Source organism: Tachypleus tridentatus, chromosome 13 (assembly GCF_004210375.1).
Source record: "Tachypleus tridentatus isolate NWPU-2018 chromosome 13, ASM421037v1, whole genome shotgun sequence".
Taxonomy (NCBI): domain Eukaryota; kingdom Metazoa; phylum Arthropoda; class Merostomata; order Xiphosura; family Limulidae; genus Tachypleus; species Tachypleus tridentatus.
In genome coordinates, this window is record NC_134837.1 from 250,711,123 (window position 1) to 250,726,583 (window position 15,461).

Below are 15,461 nucleotides of genomic sequence, written 5' to 3' on the forward strand. Positions count from 1 at the left end.
TTACTGAGGTATCTGTCATTTCAACCTTGGGTTCCTAAGTCAACTGAGGAGCCTCCCTTTCCCTTGTGGCTTAATGACATGTCTGCATATTTGTAACACCAAACATTAGCTTTCGATGCTTGTCGTGAGCACAGCGCAGATATTCTATGGCGTACCTTTATGTTTAAGTACAAACAAACTCATTCGATAAACATTATTCAGATAGCGTTTTTTCACCAGGCCTTACACCCTAATAACAGTTTGCTTCCTTTATCATCAAGAATAAAGTGGCGTTCTATATCACCAAATGGCTATCTTTCTCGTTATTAGGCTTGACTTGATTCGCCAGTTATTCTGAGTGATAATAAATTTAATTCAAATAAAATAAAAAATGTAAAAGAACAATAAATAATCGGTGTTAAAAGTAAAATTAAATAAATAATCAATGTTTAAAGTATCTTATTAATTCTTGTTGTACAAATCTGTTTTGTAAATGACTTACATAAAATTGATAACCATAACGACTTAGCTATGGAACCTAATTCACACCATAAGACTTAGCTACTGAACCTAATTCACACCATAAGACTTAGCTAGTAAACTTAGTTCACACCATAAAAAATATTGTACACGAAAATTGATGATAAAAATAGCACCAGCTTAGTTTAACCGTTTGGGTGAGCCCTTGTAGTGAGTAAAAGGTGTCGTCGATATTAAATATGATATATGTAATGTGGTTGATATATCATAAGATATTTGTCTGTACTTTCCCTCACATTTTTAAGTAAGTACTAAAGAAATCAAGTATTCTAATACTTAATTTCAAATATATGTGAATCTTATTACTTGTAGCTTGTTACTGATGTTTTCGTATTTTAGGAAAACGACAGAATCAGCAGAAATGATCCCAATAGGAAAGCTTACCTTCCATGTAATTCAAAGTGGTTGTGTTAATATTGTACGAAAGTATCCTGGATTCTTCCGTAAGAGAATGAAACTGAAACTATTTTTAACCAGGAGAGGTCGTTCAGGGAAGGACTTCAAACTCTTATTAGGTAAAATTAAGATCACCAGGAAGCAAATCCTTTATTTTTTAGCTTGTAACAACAACGACCGATCTGTCAAATCAACATTACCTTTCATTCCTACAAGAACTGACAACATACAAGTTGGATGTGCTAGAACTGAATGGGGTTTGAAGCGTGTTAAAAGAAACAATTACCTTCTGTATCCAATAAATTGCGATTGTAGTCCTATAGGGGGAGCTACATGTTCTTTAAAAAATCGAGTATGTCATTGTTTGAGAAGATTAAATGGAACGAGTGCCATCAATGAGTCTAAAGCATTTATGAGACCTGAATGATGACGTAACGTAGCTGATTTAAAATAATATATAACTTATTGATGACAAAATTTAAAAGACTCAAGATTAATTTCCACGGTCTTTCAAAACAAGTGGATTTGTACATTGACAGATACTGATTATACTGGTATTGTTTTTGTTTTTGGTCAAACAGTCACATTTTTTCCTTCATGTTCATTCATTTGAATTAAAATAAATTTATTGTTTACATGTTTTTACATAGATTTTGTTTTGTTAAATGTTCAGAATTTTTCCCACTATTTTAAATGATGTTGTATTAAAAATAAGTTTATTGTTTAGATGGCTTTTACGTGAATATTTTAAATAAATTAATGTAAAACCATTAAAAGATGTTTACTGTACATATTGTTCTAAAAACAATATAGTTTTTGTTTACAAAAAACGTTTCTTTTGTTCTTGAACAACACGTTCTAATATCTATTACAATTCTCTGAAAGTCTCTCCGTGAATAAGATGGTGAATATAGTTTTTATTTTCTTTACATAATTTTTTTGAAAATCTAAGAAGAAAATACATTTTAGAATACCTATATTTCTTCAAAGAGTTTTCAATTAAAAAAAATGGTTAGTTTGAAAACCAGTGATAACTTTCTACCGACTTATTGAATTTTAACAACAAACCTTATAAAATAACTATTTGAAAATGTTTTATTCATGTTTAACACTGTTGCAATTAAATAAGAGTTCGTTGTTGTGTTTTTCTGTTTCTTTGTGATTTTCTCACAAAGCTTCTCGAGGGATATCTGTGCTGGCCGTCTTTAATTTTCTAGTGTAAGACCAGAGAGAAGACAGCAAGTCATCAACACCAACAACCAAATGCTGGACTACTCTTTTACCAACAAATCGTGGGATTGACCTTCACATTATAACGCCCCCATAGCTGAAAGTTGAGTATCTTTGGTGTGACGGAGATTCGAACCCGCGACCCTCAGATTATGAGTTGAGTGCCTTAAACTTCTGGTCATGCCTGGCCTCACTGTTGTCATTGAAACTATTATTATTTTGAAATTATAGGACGATCCCGTTTCTGAAAATATTGCGCTATAAAATTACAATAGAATATAGCACTATAATCACGATGCAAAACATCAAACTTTAATATCGATACAAAATACTGCACTTTAATTGATATTGAAGAAACAATAAAACTAACAATTCTTTAAAACTTTTTAAATGTTATATTTCTGGAGGTCTGCAGAATTGAAGTAAGCACCTAAAGTGGCAGAATAAGTGTTAATTTAACACTTACATATTTGTAAGTTTAAAGAGGTCTTGGTGACCAATTAACTCCATTGGCATTTTAAACAATAATTTTGTGAACTATTTTAGCCCTAGAATTAGTAGTGGAAGTACACGTTTGTTGGAATACAGGATACCTAATAAAGTAGGTATTCAACATAAACTGATACAATAAAACTATCAACGATATTCCAATACTACTAATTACTTCTGAGGTTTCCAAAGTGGTCAGGGGTCTAACTTGTAATCAAATCATTTTGACTCTGATAGCAAGTAAAATACTACTGCACAATGAGCGATATCCCCTAAAACTCGGATCACGTGACATCATACCATGGAGAAGCGCCAGACAGCATTTAATTCCAAATTGTTTGATTTAACAAAAAAGTTTCAATGTTTTATATTTGTTTGCTTGTTTTTGAATTTCGCACAAAGCTACACGAGGTCTATCTGCTCTAGCCGTCCCTAATTTAGCAGTGTAAGACTAGAGGAAATTCAGCTAGTCATCACCACCCACCGCCAACTCTTGGGCTATTCTTTTACCAACGAATAGTGGGATTGGCCGTCACATTATAACGCCTTAACGGCTGAAAGGGCGAGCATGTTTAGTGCGACGGGAATTCGAACTCGCGACCCTCAGATTACGAGTCGAGCGCCTTAACCCACCTGGCCATGTAGGGCCTGTTTTATATTTTATGGCTAATTTATACTGAGAGGTTTGTCATGTTTGAAGTAAACAGTTGTTTTCTTCATGTAAAATTGCCACAGAATTCGTGGGAAAAAAAAATCAACAATGGTTTCCAAGCACCAGTTTCTATTGTTGTGTATAGTGAAGTGTCACATCAACAATGGTTTCCAAGCACCAGTTTCTATTGTTGTGTATAGTGAAGTGTCACATCCCTGACACTCTCCCCTCCCTGTTGCACCAACGGAGTAACTCAGTTAAACAGTCATCTCTGTTCAGATAATACAAAAACAATCATCCCTATACTTTCAGATTTCTCTTCCCAAGACCTTACATTTCAGCTACAAGACTGTAGTTGAAAAAGTTGTTTGAAGTCAGTTTTTCTGTTCCTGAAACATTTTACAGTTTGGTATAACAAATAAAACGTTTATATTCTTTAGACATTTCTCCATACCTGTAAAGTAAAAGTTCGAATATTTCCAGATTACTTTTAAGGCAGCTTAGAGACACGAAATAATATTTTGTACATCAGCATTCAACAATAAGAGTAGTGACGTCAAATAGTTTCTAATAAACCTCTTAAATAAATAAATTGGGATTCATTTTTAATCCAGATTTCCTGAAGGATTGTTTCACCCACCGACAGTCCTATGGTTTGGTTTAAATATTGCAAAGAAATGGTTTATTAAGAATGTTCGGATTTACAATGCTAAAATCAGGGGCTCAGCAGATAGCCCGATATGGCTTTGCTATGAGAAAACACATGCTAAGAAATATTATTTTCTCCATTTCCTCTGTTTTCCAATGTTACCAATAGCAGAGCAAAACCGTTGTTGCGAATTTATTTTTCATAAATGTAGATCGTTTGTTTCTATAAATTGTAATGTTCTTTCATGATGTATAAGTTTGGTTTGGTTTGAAGTTCGCACAAAGCTACACGAGGGCTACCTGTCCCTAATTTAGCAGTGTAAGGTTGGATGGAAGGCATCTAATCATCATCACCCGCCGCTAATTCTTGAGCTATTATTTTACCAACGAATAGTGGGATTTACCGTGGGTTATAACATTCCCCACAGCTGAAAGGGCGAGCATGTTTGGTGTGAAAGGGATTCGAACCCGCGATCCTCGAATTACGAGTCGAGTGCCTTAACCACCTGGTCATGCCGGGCCCCCTTCATTCTAACTCGGTTATGTTTGCAAGGGCAAAATATTTTGATCAGTTGTCGCAACTTTTCGTCTTGATTATTATTTTAATTGAATTAGAAACAAGATTTTATTTGAAGTTTCGTGTGAATTCTGTTTGTCAGGAAAGCTATCAACACACGTACAAAGTCTTAAGCCATTATACCATTCAGTTATTTCAGAATATACATCGGCCCGGCATGGCCAGGTGGCTAGGGGAGTTCTTCAATTCTCACTGCCTCCACCACGTCTTTTTCACTAGGCAATTTTCACTTCATGTTTTCTTGAATGAAAATTAGGATCAGTTCGTTTCTAAGAGCATTATCCATGTAAAATACTTTTCATCTGTGATTCCTTATAATGACTGCAACCAATATTTTATGTTTGTATTTTACACTATTATAAACTATTTCCTCTTTCTGAATCTATGGTGAGTATGGCTTATTAGGTACTGTATGACTTTCAATGCATTATACCTAAATTATGGGAAGGTAAACTGCGCTTTGGGTTGGTTCTTTTTTCCTGACGTCTGTACGTGGGACGTCACAGAAGAAGTAGTTAATACTATACATTTAAATACATAAAAAAACCTTTTATTCATCTGTATTTAAAGTTTTCTATACGAAAAACTATCTTAAAAACCATTAATAATATCTTCCATTATATAAACATAAGAAACTGTGAAAACTGATTTCAATTATATTTATTTATATCTAACGTTAACTGATATGGTACAACTGATAGTTACCAAGGAAAAAGAAAATAAAAATGGTCACCCAGTGAGGAAATTGACCAAAGACTAAAAAACGTGGAGATGGAATCCAGGCATTTGGTCCATAGGCTCTTCCTTTCTATTCCATATATATATATATATAGAGAGAGAGAGAGAGAGAGAAGGATATAACAAACTAATGTAAAATTGTCAGAGGTTTGGATTTGCTGTTTTTAACGAGGTCCTTCTTTTTTATTTGTTTTAATTTACTTTCTCTAGTATTAATATTCTATATATATATATATATATATACACCAGGAACCAATTATAATTTGTTCAGAGATATGATTGATAAAATGAAACAATATAAAACCTTAAGACATTTTTAAATACTCTTTGTTATTGTTAATTTAAAACCGTTAAATAAAAACACCCATACATAACTGTAGAGGACTGACTTCGGTTCTTCCAAAACTGAGAATATTTTTTAATCACAGAACTTATATTTATGTTTCTATGTATGTGTTTTTTATTTTACGCTAACACTAACAAAGCGTTTCTAATTTTTTATTACTATTTTATTTTTATTTCTTAATTTACATACATATCAAAAACACCTTTCTGTTAACAATACTTTCCAATGTTCACTGTAGCTGCATATTGTTAACAAACAATTAAATTGCACGTAGTTTTTATTGTTTTATAAACCTGAGTAATGAAAACACCGGAGAACATAAACGTATCTTAGCTTCTTCTTTCGTGTATTTTAGTGTTTATGAAATAACAAATAAAATGTAACACACGGACAACACATAGTATCGTTATTCAGTGTTTACTTCTGTAAACTTAACGTTTAGTCGCGTTTAATTTACACGTTCTCCTTAAATAAGGACAGCACAGCGTAAGATAAAGTGGAATTTATTTTTAACACTATAGATGGCGTCTTTTGGTGATAAATTGCCTTATAAAGTACTACCCTGTTTTATGTTCTCTATATATATTATTTACAACCGATATTTTCATACGCACTCAAACACTTCACTGTAGCCTTAATATTTTAATAAAAATAGTATAATATAAATATTATTATTACATAGTAAGTTTTATTTTGGTCTTGGGTATAGAGTAGTAAAGAATTAATTAAGCGCCATCTCGTACTAATGACAACTTATCACGCTATTCTGGGCAGTCAGAATGTATTATAATTCTTGTCTAATTTTAATATTCAGTGACATATTTCAATATACTAGACAATAAATAATATATGTCGCTTATATGTGTGCATGAAATTTTAGTTAATGTACAACCTATATAATTTAACATCAAAATCTTAATGGAACTAACCCTAACTCAGGTTTACTTCATCTTCATAATTTTGGTTTTAAATTGAATTAGACATATCGAAATATTTTTCCTTGTCAACATAATTTGAGATGAATAATGTATTTAAATACAGAGTAATATGTAAGGTCAAGTAATATGTTGTAATTATTAAAGCTTCTAGGTCATCAAGTGTAAGTTCAAGTAATGCATTGCGATCACTTCTATAACATTAAATGTAAGGTCAAGAAATGCGACGTGATAATTAGAGCTTCTAGGTCATTAAATGTAAGGTCAAATAATGTGCCGTGATTGTTAGAGCTTCTAGATCATTAAATGTAAGGTCAAGTAATGTGTTGTGATTATTAGGCCTTCAGAGCAGGACAGGTAATTTGCTATGATTATAGTGTTCCTGGTCATCACCTTTAAGGTCAATTGTGTGTATAGAGCTCCTTGGTCATCAGCTGTAAAGTTACGTAATGTGCTATGATTATAAATCCCCTTAGTTCATCAACCAGTAAAGTGTTGGGATTATATATATAACCTCTGTCATTATCTGTAAGGTGAGTAACTTGCTACCGTTACAGACCCTGGGTCATCAGCTGTACGATCAGTAAAGAAATGTGGTTATAGTTCATAGGTCATCAGCTTTAAGATCAAGTAAAATGCTGTGGTTATAGAGTCCATCGGCCATCAGCTGTAGAGCCAAGGGGTTTTTTTCACCAGTGGCCTTTTTAGTTTTAGCCCGCTTATTCTGGAACCATATTTTAATTTGAGATTCGTTTAGCTGAAGTTCCTTGGCCAAACCTTGACGTCGTTTTTCCGTCAGATATCGGTTCTCTTGGAATTCTTTCTTTAAACGCGCGAGTTGATCCAAAGTGAAGGCGGTTCTCGGCTTCTTTTCTTCCAGAACTTTCTTCGATGTCTTCAGTTTTCTTGGACGAGGTCCTACAAACATGGAAGTAATATCTAAAAACATGCTAATGAATTTAACATCACGACATCCACATATTTCTCTTTTCAATTTCACAATTTCAGTTTTCATTTATTAGTTTCGTGGTGAATAGAATTAATTACGAATTCGTGAAATACATTCAAATGTTTGGGTAAAGTAAAAACCGAAACTAAAACCATGAATTAATTAATGCCTAAATTTCCGGTTATGTCAAGACACTTTACTAACCAGAATGTAAACCAGTAGTTTAATTGATTTCGGCACATTTTAAGCCGTGGGTGGTCAGTATAATTTCATGGTCAATGGTCACCATACTCTTTGTTTCTTTCTTTTCAAGCTCTTTTAGCAATGACTTTTGACATAGCTATGCTATTCCAACTCATTAAATCAATACAGTTCACGCTACATATTTATCGGACACTAATGATGATAGAAAAGCTTTTTACATTTATCCCTGATAAAAAAGCTCTTCCCCCTGATAGTTTTCGGGTGACCGATTCTAATTGTAACTTGATAATAAAACTCTTCCCCCTGAAAGTTTTTGTGTGACCGCTTCTTATTGTAACTTGATAATAAAACTCTTCCCCCTGAAAGTTTTTGTGTGACCGGTTCTTATTGTAACTTGATAATAAAACTCTTCCCCCTGAAAGTTTTTGTGTGACCGGTTCTTATTGTAACTTGATAATAAAACCCTTCCCCCTGAAAGTTTTCGTGTGACCGGTTCTTATTGTAACTTGATAATAAAACCCTTCCCCCTGAAAGTTTTCGTGTGACCGGTTCTTCTTGTAACTTGATGATAAAACTTTTCCACCTGAAAGTTTTCAGGTAACCGTTTCTTATTGTAACTTGATGATAAAGCTCTTCTCCCTGAAAGTGTTCCGGTGACCGGTTCTTATTGTAACTTGGTCAGTGCAAGTAACAAGGAAGGTTTATAGAAATGGCATGTATAATACATACATAAAATATTATTTTACATAGATAATTTTACACTGGATTTATCATTTTCTAAAATATGTACATGACTCTACGGTGACGTTCGTCTCGCTGTCTGGCAATTTATTTTAACAACTACATAACACGTATTAGTTTCAAATTTAAGTTGATTCCTTTATGTCGTTTTCTTCGAATTTAAACATAAAACTACATAAAGTGTTCTGTCCAATGTGGGTGTTGAAACGCGATTTCTAGCATTTAAGTCCGCAGATATTCGGCTGTGCCACTTGTTGGGGGATGGGGGGTAAAAGTTATGTTTTACAAAATCAGATTATATTTGACGTGGATTTAAGAAACATCGTGTTGTCTCGTACAACAACTGTTGTTAAATTTTAAAACAAGAGCAGACAAACTCGCTTAACCCTAAACAAAAACGTTATTTACAAAATATTAACCCTAATACAGCGAGAATGTTGTAGGTGGCAGCATCAGTTCATCATGGCCGCCTTTTAAGGGTTAAATTTTAACAGACGTTCTTATCACAAGCACTATTTTCGTATGTAGTTACGGTTTAAGAAATATAATTTTACACGTTTCACATACGGTAAATACGAACCATCTTTCCGGTTGGTCAGCAGTGAGTTAATGCATTACTCGATAAATCCGAGGTTCGGTTCCCCACAGTAGCCAAAGTGAAAGAAACCTAAACTATAATGCAATCTACGTGATTAAGTAAAATGGACGAATAAGCCCAAAAGATATAACATATACTTCATCACTATAAGATTCCTAATGATATATCATTTGTAGGCTGGTCCAAGTTGGTCCTTTAATTCTTGGATGTGTAAGACTTCCGTATCATAGATTACTGCCAATCTAAGAGTGCATTAGGCCTCTACATCAAAAATTATATTTTCAGTTTCTCCTGTGGTGAAAAATTAAAAACATTCTTCAAAACACACACATATATATATACAACCATTAAACAATTGGTCTGCTATATAATATAAAATAATAAATTCGACAAAATACGTAACATTATTCATATACCGATATTAATTTATATTGCTATATGAGGAAGTAAAACTGACTCCAAAACTTTGTGGATAATAGATTATTATAGTCATCAATGGGAATAGGTTGCCATGGAGATTTTGTCATTAATTAGTCGTAACGCCAATTACGTGTCTGAACGTGAACCAAATCGAAGTATAATCCTGAGGTAACATCACTGATGTTTCATGTCTTAATTTCAACTTCACTTTGACCAGCCAAATATTTAAGTAACAATGATAAATCCAAAATTAATAGACATACTTGAAATCGTTATGTCATAACTGAGAATATTTTGTTATGAGACCAGCATTATAATCGTAATAACTAAGACATGGACTGAAAACACATCGTATCACTCGAATATTTGATTTCAGAAAGAAGAACACCTGTTGTGTTCTGAGTGTTATTGTGTTGAGTAGAGTAAAATCGGAAATATAAGATGGAAGGCAGCTCGTGCACAAACACAAAAACTACCTTTGATAACAGTTTATGTGTAATTCATCAGACCTCTTGGATATAATAGTTTTACCTTACATGGAATGGTGCAGAATGGTAGCACAGAAAAGGTTAAGGGGATTCCATAAATAAACACAAGACTTGAAAATACAAACACAGAAACACTGTTCTTATCAGGGGCAAAATGGCACAGAAGATGCTACCAAAATAAAGTCAAAAATTAAGTCTTGAAGGTGCAAAAAATAACAATGAAGCATCTCTAATTCGATGATCCTCGGATATTTCATCTTTCATATTCAAAAGATCAAATTCTTTATCGTTTAACAAATTACATTGCTTTTTTTTTATTATGATGAGGGTACAAAAAAGAAACCTATTGCTCAAAGCTGTTCGAGAAAATGCCGCGAAAAGTCTTCGCGAGCAATAAAAAGGAAACGTGACGTCTCGTTAGAGTGCAGTTAAGAACTACAACAGATTTTATAGATACTGACACCACAGACATTCAATACTTCAAAATTTGTCGGGTTGTCAGTGTATAAAAAGTGACAAAAAAAAACAAGCTCCACTTGTATCTGAGGTTCCAACAGAAATTCAGTTTACTAGTCTTCTTTAGAAAGGACTCTGACAAGAGCACACATCTCAATTACAGGACACATATTAACTCGGTAGTCAAAGGAGAGATCGAAATAAAACGAAGAAAGAATTTACTTAGAACAAAATGGCCGCGGTGGTCAAGGAATTAAACACATTAGTGAAAAATATCAGAAACTTCGCTAGTGCTAAAGATGAAGAAATTACCACTAATGATGATCTTTATGTCACGTTTAGTTGCTATGGTAAAAACAATCATACACGGATGCATTTTCTGACACTAGGACTAACCCTAAACAAGTACGAATGGATTCTGTACTTTCAACTATAAAGTCTCAGGGCATTAGTTTTGTCCTCTAACTATATATCTGATTATACAGCGACCCTCTCGAACTATCTCTTGGTAAACATAAGAAACGTAAATAAGGGATATTTTTATACGCTCCTCAGATCGTTCCAACTAAACATCAGAAACATAAATTCCAATAGTTTTGTCCCTCGCTGGTACAGCGGTAAGTCTATGGATTTACAACGCTAGAATTAAGGGTTCGCTGGACTCAGAAAACATCACAATGTAGCCTTGCTATAAAAGAAACGCACACACACGCACCAATAATCTTACAAAGTGATAGATATACGCTCCCTATGGAACCTCATGAAAAATATTTACAAAATATCAAGATAGATGTTAAAATACAGCTACAAGGAAAAACAAGCTATGTTCTCTTATAGCTTTTAAAATACAATAACCTTACGGGGTCTACAACAAATCTGACTAATGATTAAACACACATAACAAAGCTCCTGTTTCGTTAAGAGTTTTCCAACTATAACAGACCCGGCATGGCCAAGTGGATAAGGCACACTAGTCGCAATCTGAAGGTCGTGGGTTTGAATCCCCCTCACACCAAACATGCTCGCCCTTTCAGCCGTGGGGACTTTATAATGTGACGGCGAATTCCACTATTTGTTGGTAAAAGAGTAGCCCAAGAGTTGGCAGTGGATGGTGATGACTAGCTGCCTTCCCTCTAGTCTTACACTGCTAAATTAGGGACGACCAGCGCAGATAGCCCTCGTGTAGCTTTTCGCGAAATTCCAAACAAACCAAACAACCATAACAAACCACAATATCACGTTTATATCAGTAAGATATATAACAGATATGTATATACATGTGTGGGTGTAAAGCATTGAAATCTATTTTACTAATAGATAAAAATGCCGACTTTCTTTCTTTATTATACGCCCAATAAGACTTATTTTACACACACAATATATGGTGTTAATCCATCCGTAATGTATAATTAGCAGTACCATCTTCAGTTGTAAAGCTGTTTCATACAGCTCTCATAGTTTTACATTACAGTTCAGCCATAAAACATGATACTAACACAATATTCCTTTTCGGTTCTCATACATCAAGTTATAATATTTTTATTAGAAGTGATTCAGTTTAATATTCTTACGTAGTCTTAGTAGATAAGTACTCCCAAACTGTTACTTCCATGCTTCATGGTAGATGAATTGAAGTATTTTTTTCACCTTTTTAACTCCGGACGTACAACTTACTGTTTGAACCGAATATTTCAATCGTGGTCTCATCAGTCCATAACATTTTTTACAATCATAAAAAGTCCAGTGTTTCTACTTTTTCGGACTCTTAACAATATTTAGATATCGAAGTAAACGTTGTTTTAACTGCTACATAACCAAATATTCCATTCTCATTAAGTCTTCTTGATACTGTAGATCTGGATACTTCACTGTCAGTTAGTACCTGGTTGTTTATCTCATAGTTGAGATAAATACCAATCTTCCTTCTATTCTGAAAGCTTCATAAACAAAGATACTTAACATCAGTATCATTGAGTTTAGGTGTTCTATCTCTTCATTTCATATTTTCAAATTTACCTGTCTTCGTCTCACAATTTAGGGTTTATTTGATAATGTTTGGGAAGTATTTAAAGTCTGCAGCAATTTATCAGAGAGTTCAACCAGCATCACGTAAAACTGTGTTCCAACTCTTTTCTCTACTGATAATTCCTTACGCGTTTTGGGCCGTAGCATGAGAACAAAACTTAATATACAGTGCAAACACTGTTTTTATCAAAGTTATGGAGTGCTATTAAATTGATTTCTTCAAGCATATACTGCTACCATATGTTTGCTCCCTTGCTAGCTTCTTTCTATATAGTTAAGACACTGCATGGGATACTATGACAGTTATTTCATACCCTATATTTAATCAGTATGTTCATTCAAACAGAACCTATATGATGGTCCCTTGATACAAGTATATGGTAATTCTAAAGAATGATAATTATTTTAACCCTGACTCATGCAGTTGTCAACATGGATCAGTGAAACTTTACCATAGTGTTAAAGTTTACATTCTGTAATGACACGGAATAATTAGCCCATAAAATGGAAAGAATGATAAAATATTTTTGTGCTAACACTTTTACACAGAAATTGAGTAAGTTTTTGTTTTAAAGTTAAGCACAAAGCTACACAATTGGTTATCTGTGATCTGCTCACAACAGGTTTGGAAACCCATATTGTAACGTTCTAAATCCGCAGACGTACAGCTGTGCCACTGGGGAGGTGCACTGTAATCCGAGAAGAATCATCAGAAAATATATAGTTGTGAAGCAGTATCATGTAAGAAGACGAAAAATATATGATTCTGTGGGGTGAGGTGAAATAAGAGAAAAATACATTGATATGTAATATCATGTGGGGGTATCAGAAAAGGTATTGCTGTATCAGATGAGGTGTCGGAAAGTAGTTTGTTGCATAATGTCAAATGATAGAACAGAAAATATCTTCTTGTTTAATATTAGTAAATGAGATGATGGATAACAAAGTGGTATAAGGTAACTCATACTTTAAAATACTAGATTCTGTATCTAATATCAGAATTGTTAGGTTAGGTTAAAAAACGAATAAATAATGAGAAAGAACAAAAACTTTAATCTGTAAAACTTAATGCCTGCCGAAAAAAAAAATAATAATTTGAATATTTTCTTAATTGTTTCGATTTTAAATATTTTTAAACATAGATAACTAGATTTATGGTAAAATAATTATATTATCGGTAACAGAAAAAAGTTTCACTGTTAAGCCTTTTAAAATCGTGAAGGTTGAAGTTTTTCATGGTTGGACGTGTTTCAAGCATGTCGAATGCTGTGACTTCTGAAAGTAGCCGCTATCTGTTAGTGCCCTCTCTTGTCACGCTTTATTTTGAGTACCATACGTTCCCAGGTTTACTGTAAGTCACGCTTTGACGAAGCTACATTTTCAGGAATTCGGATGATGCATGCTTCAGGCCACACCGAAGAAAAACTAAAACATTATCAGTGGTCGCCCACCCTGACACTGAAAAAAGTTGTTTTTATTGCATATAAAAACGTATTTTCATTGCGCAAAAAAACAACTGTACATGTTTAGTTAGCACACCCGGGTGCTTCTTTACAAACAATAAAACCTGGAGTTTCTTTGTGGGGTTATGATGAAGAGTGAATATTTGTATATAGATTTGTAAACTTCCCACGAGGTGTCGATATAGTGTGCAAAGTCTGAAAAACAGTTAAATTAATTACGCATATTTTTTTCTCCTTTATAAATTGTTTTCAATTAGTCTTGTTCATTAAAATTATAGCTTTATAGTACGTGTGTTAGTGAAATAATAAGAAATTCGTAAATAGATTCTTGAGTGGCTAACTTTAGAAGTTAAAGAATTTATTTGAAACATTTTTGCGCGAAAAATAAATAAAGGTTGAAGACCTTACGACAAGAGTCACAAATAATGTTTGAACGCAATGAGATCGTTATGTATAGTTTAAAGTAAAATCAGCCGTGACTTACAAGTTAGCGTTTTCAGACCGTGAACTTAAAAAGTGATGGTTCGCATCCTGCAGCTGTTAAAAAAGAAATTTGGGACGGCAGGTGCGTTATAAGAGTGGCTGTTCGGATGCATAAGAATAACCCAAAAGTTGGCGGTGAGTGCTGTTGACTAGCTACTTCTCCTCCAGTCAAGTAGACAATATTATTATTATTATAACACGGATCATTTTTTTAGAAAGTCATAATGATCGGTTGAATGTATCCATGTTTGTTGTCAAGGGTTACAGCGAGATATGTTCATGTATCTTTCTTTAATAAAACTCCGTGTTTCTCTTGAAGTGGATGTAAGATTTCATTAATAAGTCACCACTAAGATGTGCAGATGAAGGGTTTAATTTAAGAACAGTATAAACAAATAACGTAATAATCAAACTTTATTTGTTTGTTTATCTCGTTGCTTGAAGTGTTATCGTCCTGATGAGATAGCGGTAAGTTTACGGACTTACACTGTTAAACCCCTATAAACCAGCTAAACAAACAAATTTGTACCGTTTCTGTGATTGTACGAATATGTATATATATTAAACATTTCTGTCCAACATTTAAGTGTTTTATATCGCCCAAACAGATTAAGTTTGTTTGTTTTTGAATTTCGCACAAAGCTACTCGAGGGCTATCTGTGCTAGCCGTCCCTAATTTAGCAGTGCAAGACTAGAAGGAAGGCAGCTAGTCATCGCCACCCACCGCCAACTCTTGGGCTACTCTGTTACCAACGAACAGTGGGATTGACCGTGACTTTATAACGCCCCCACGGCTGAAAGGACGAGCATGTTTGGCGCGACCCTCGGATTACGAGTCGCACGCCTTAACACGCTTGGCCATACCGGGCCATAACAGATTAAGTGTTGGAAATATTTGGAAATTCTATCACGTATTTTCTTCGTTGTTTCCACTGATCAGACTATAGATTTACATATTACATATCTAACTGAATTGTTCTTTAGTGCTTCAGGGGCGAGTTTCAAGACTTACGATGCTAAAAATTGAGTTTCTGAACCTGTTGTGAGGAGAAAACAGAAGGCCAGTTTGGTATATTTGTGCAAAACAACTGACCAGCCTCAACG

The 15,461-nt window shown here is 33.9% G+C and overlaps 1 protein-coding gene across 1 annotated transcript in view; it reads right to left on the bottom strand.

Annotated features, from left to right (window-relative positions):
- Nucleotides 1-5,197: 5,197 nt before the first annotated feature.
- The window catches only part of LOC143237597 (homeobox protein engrailed-2b-like), a 33,439-nt gene continuing 23,175 nt past the window's right edge, over nucleotides 5,198-15,461 (bottom strand). The window contains exon 2 of the mRNA XM_076477033.1: nucleotides 5,198-7,448. Within this exon, the coding sequence (XP_076333148.1) occupies nucleotides 7,135-7,448 (314 nt within the window). The 3' untranslated portion in view covers nucleotides 5,198-7,134. The remainder of the gene's footprint in view (nucleotides 7,449-15,461) is intronic.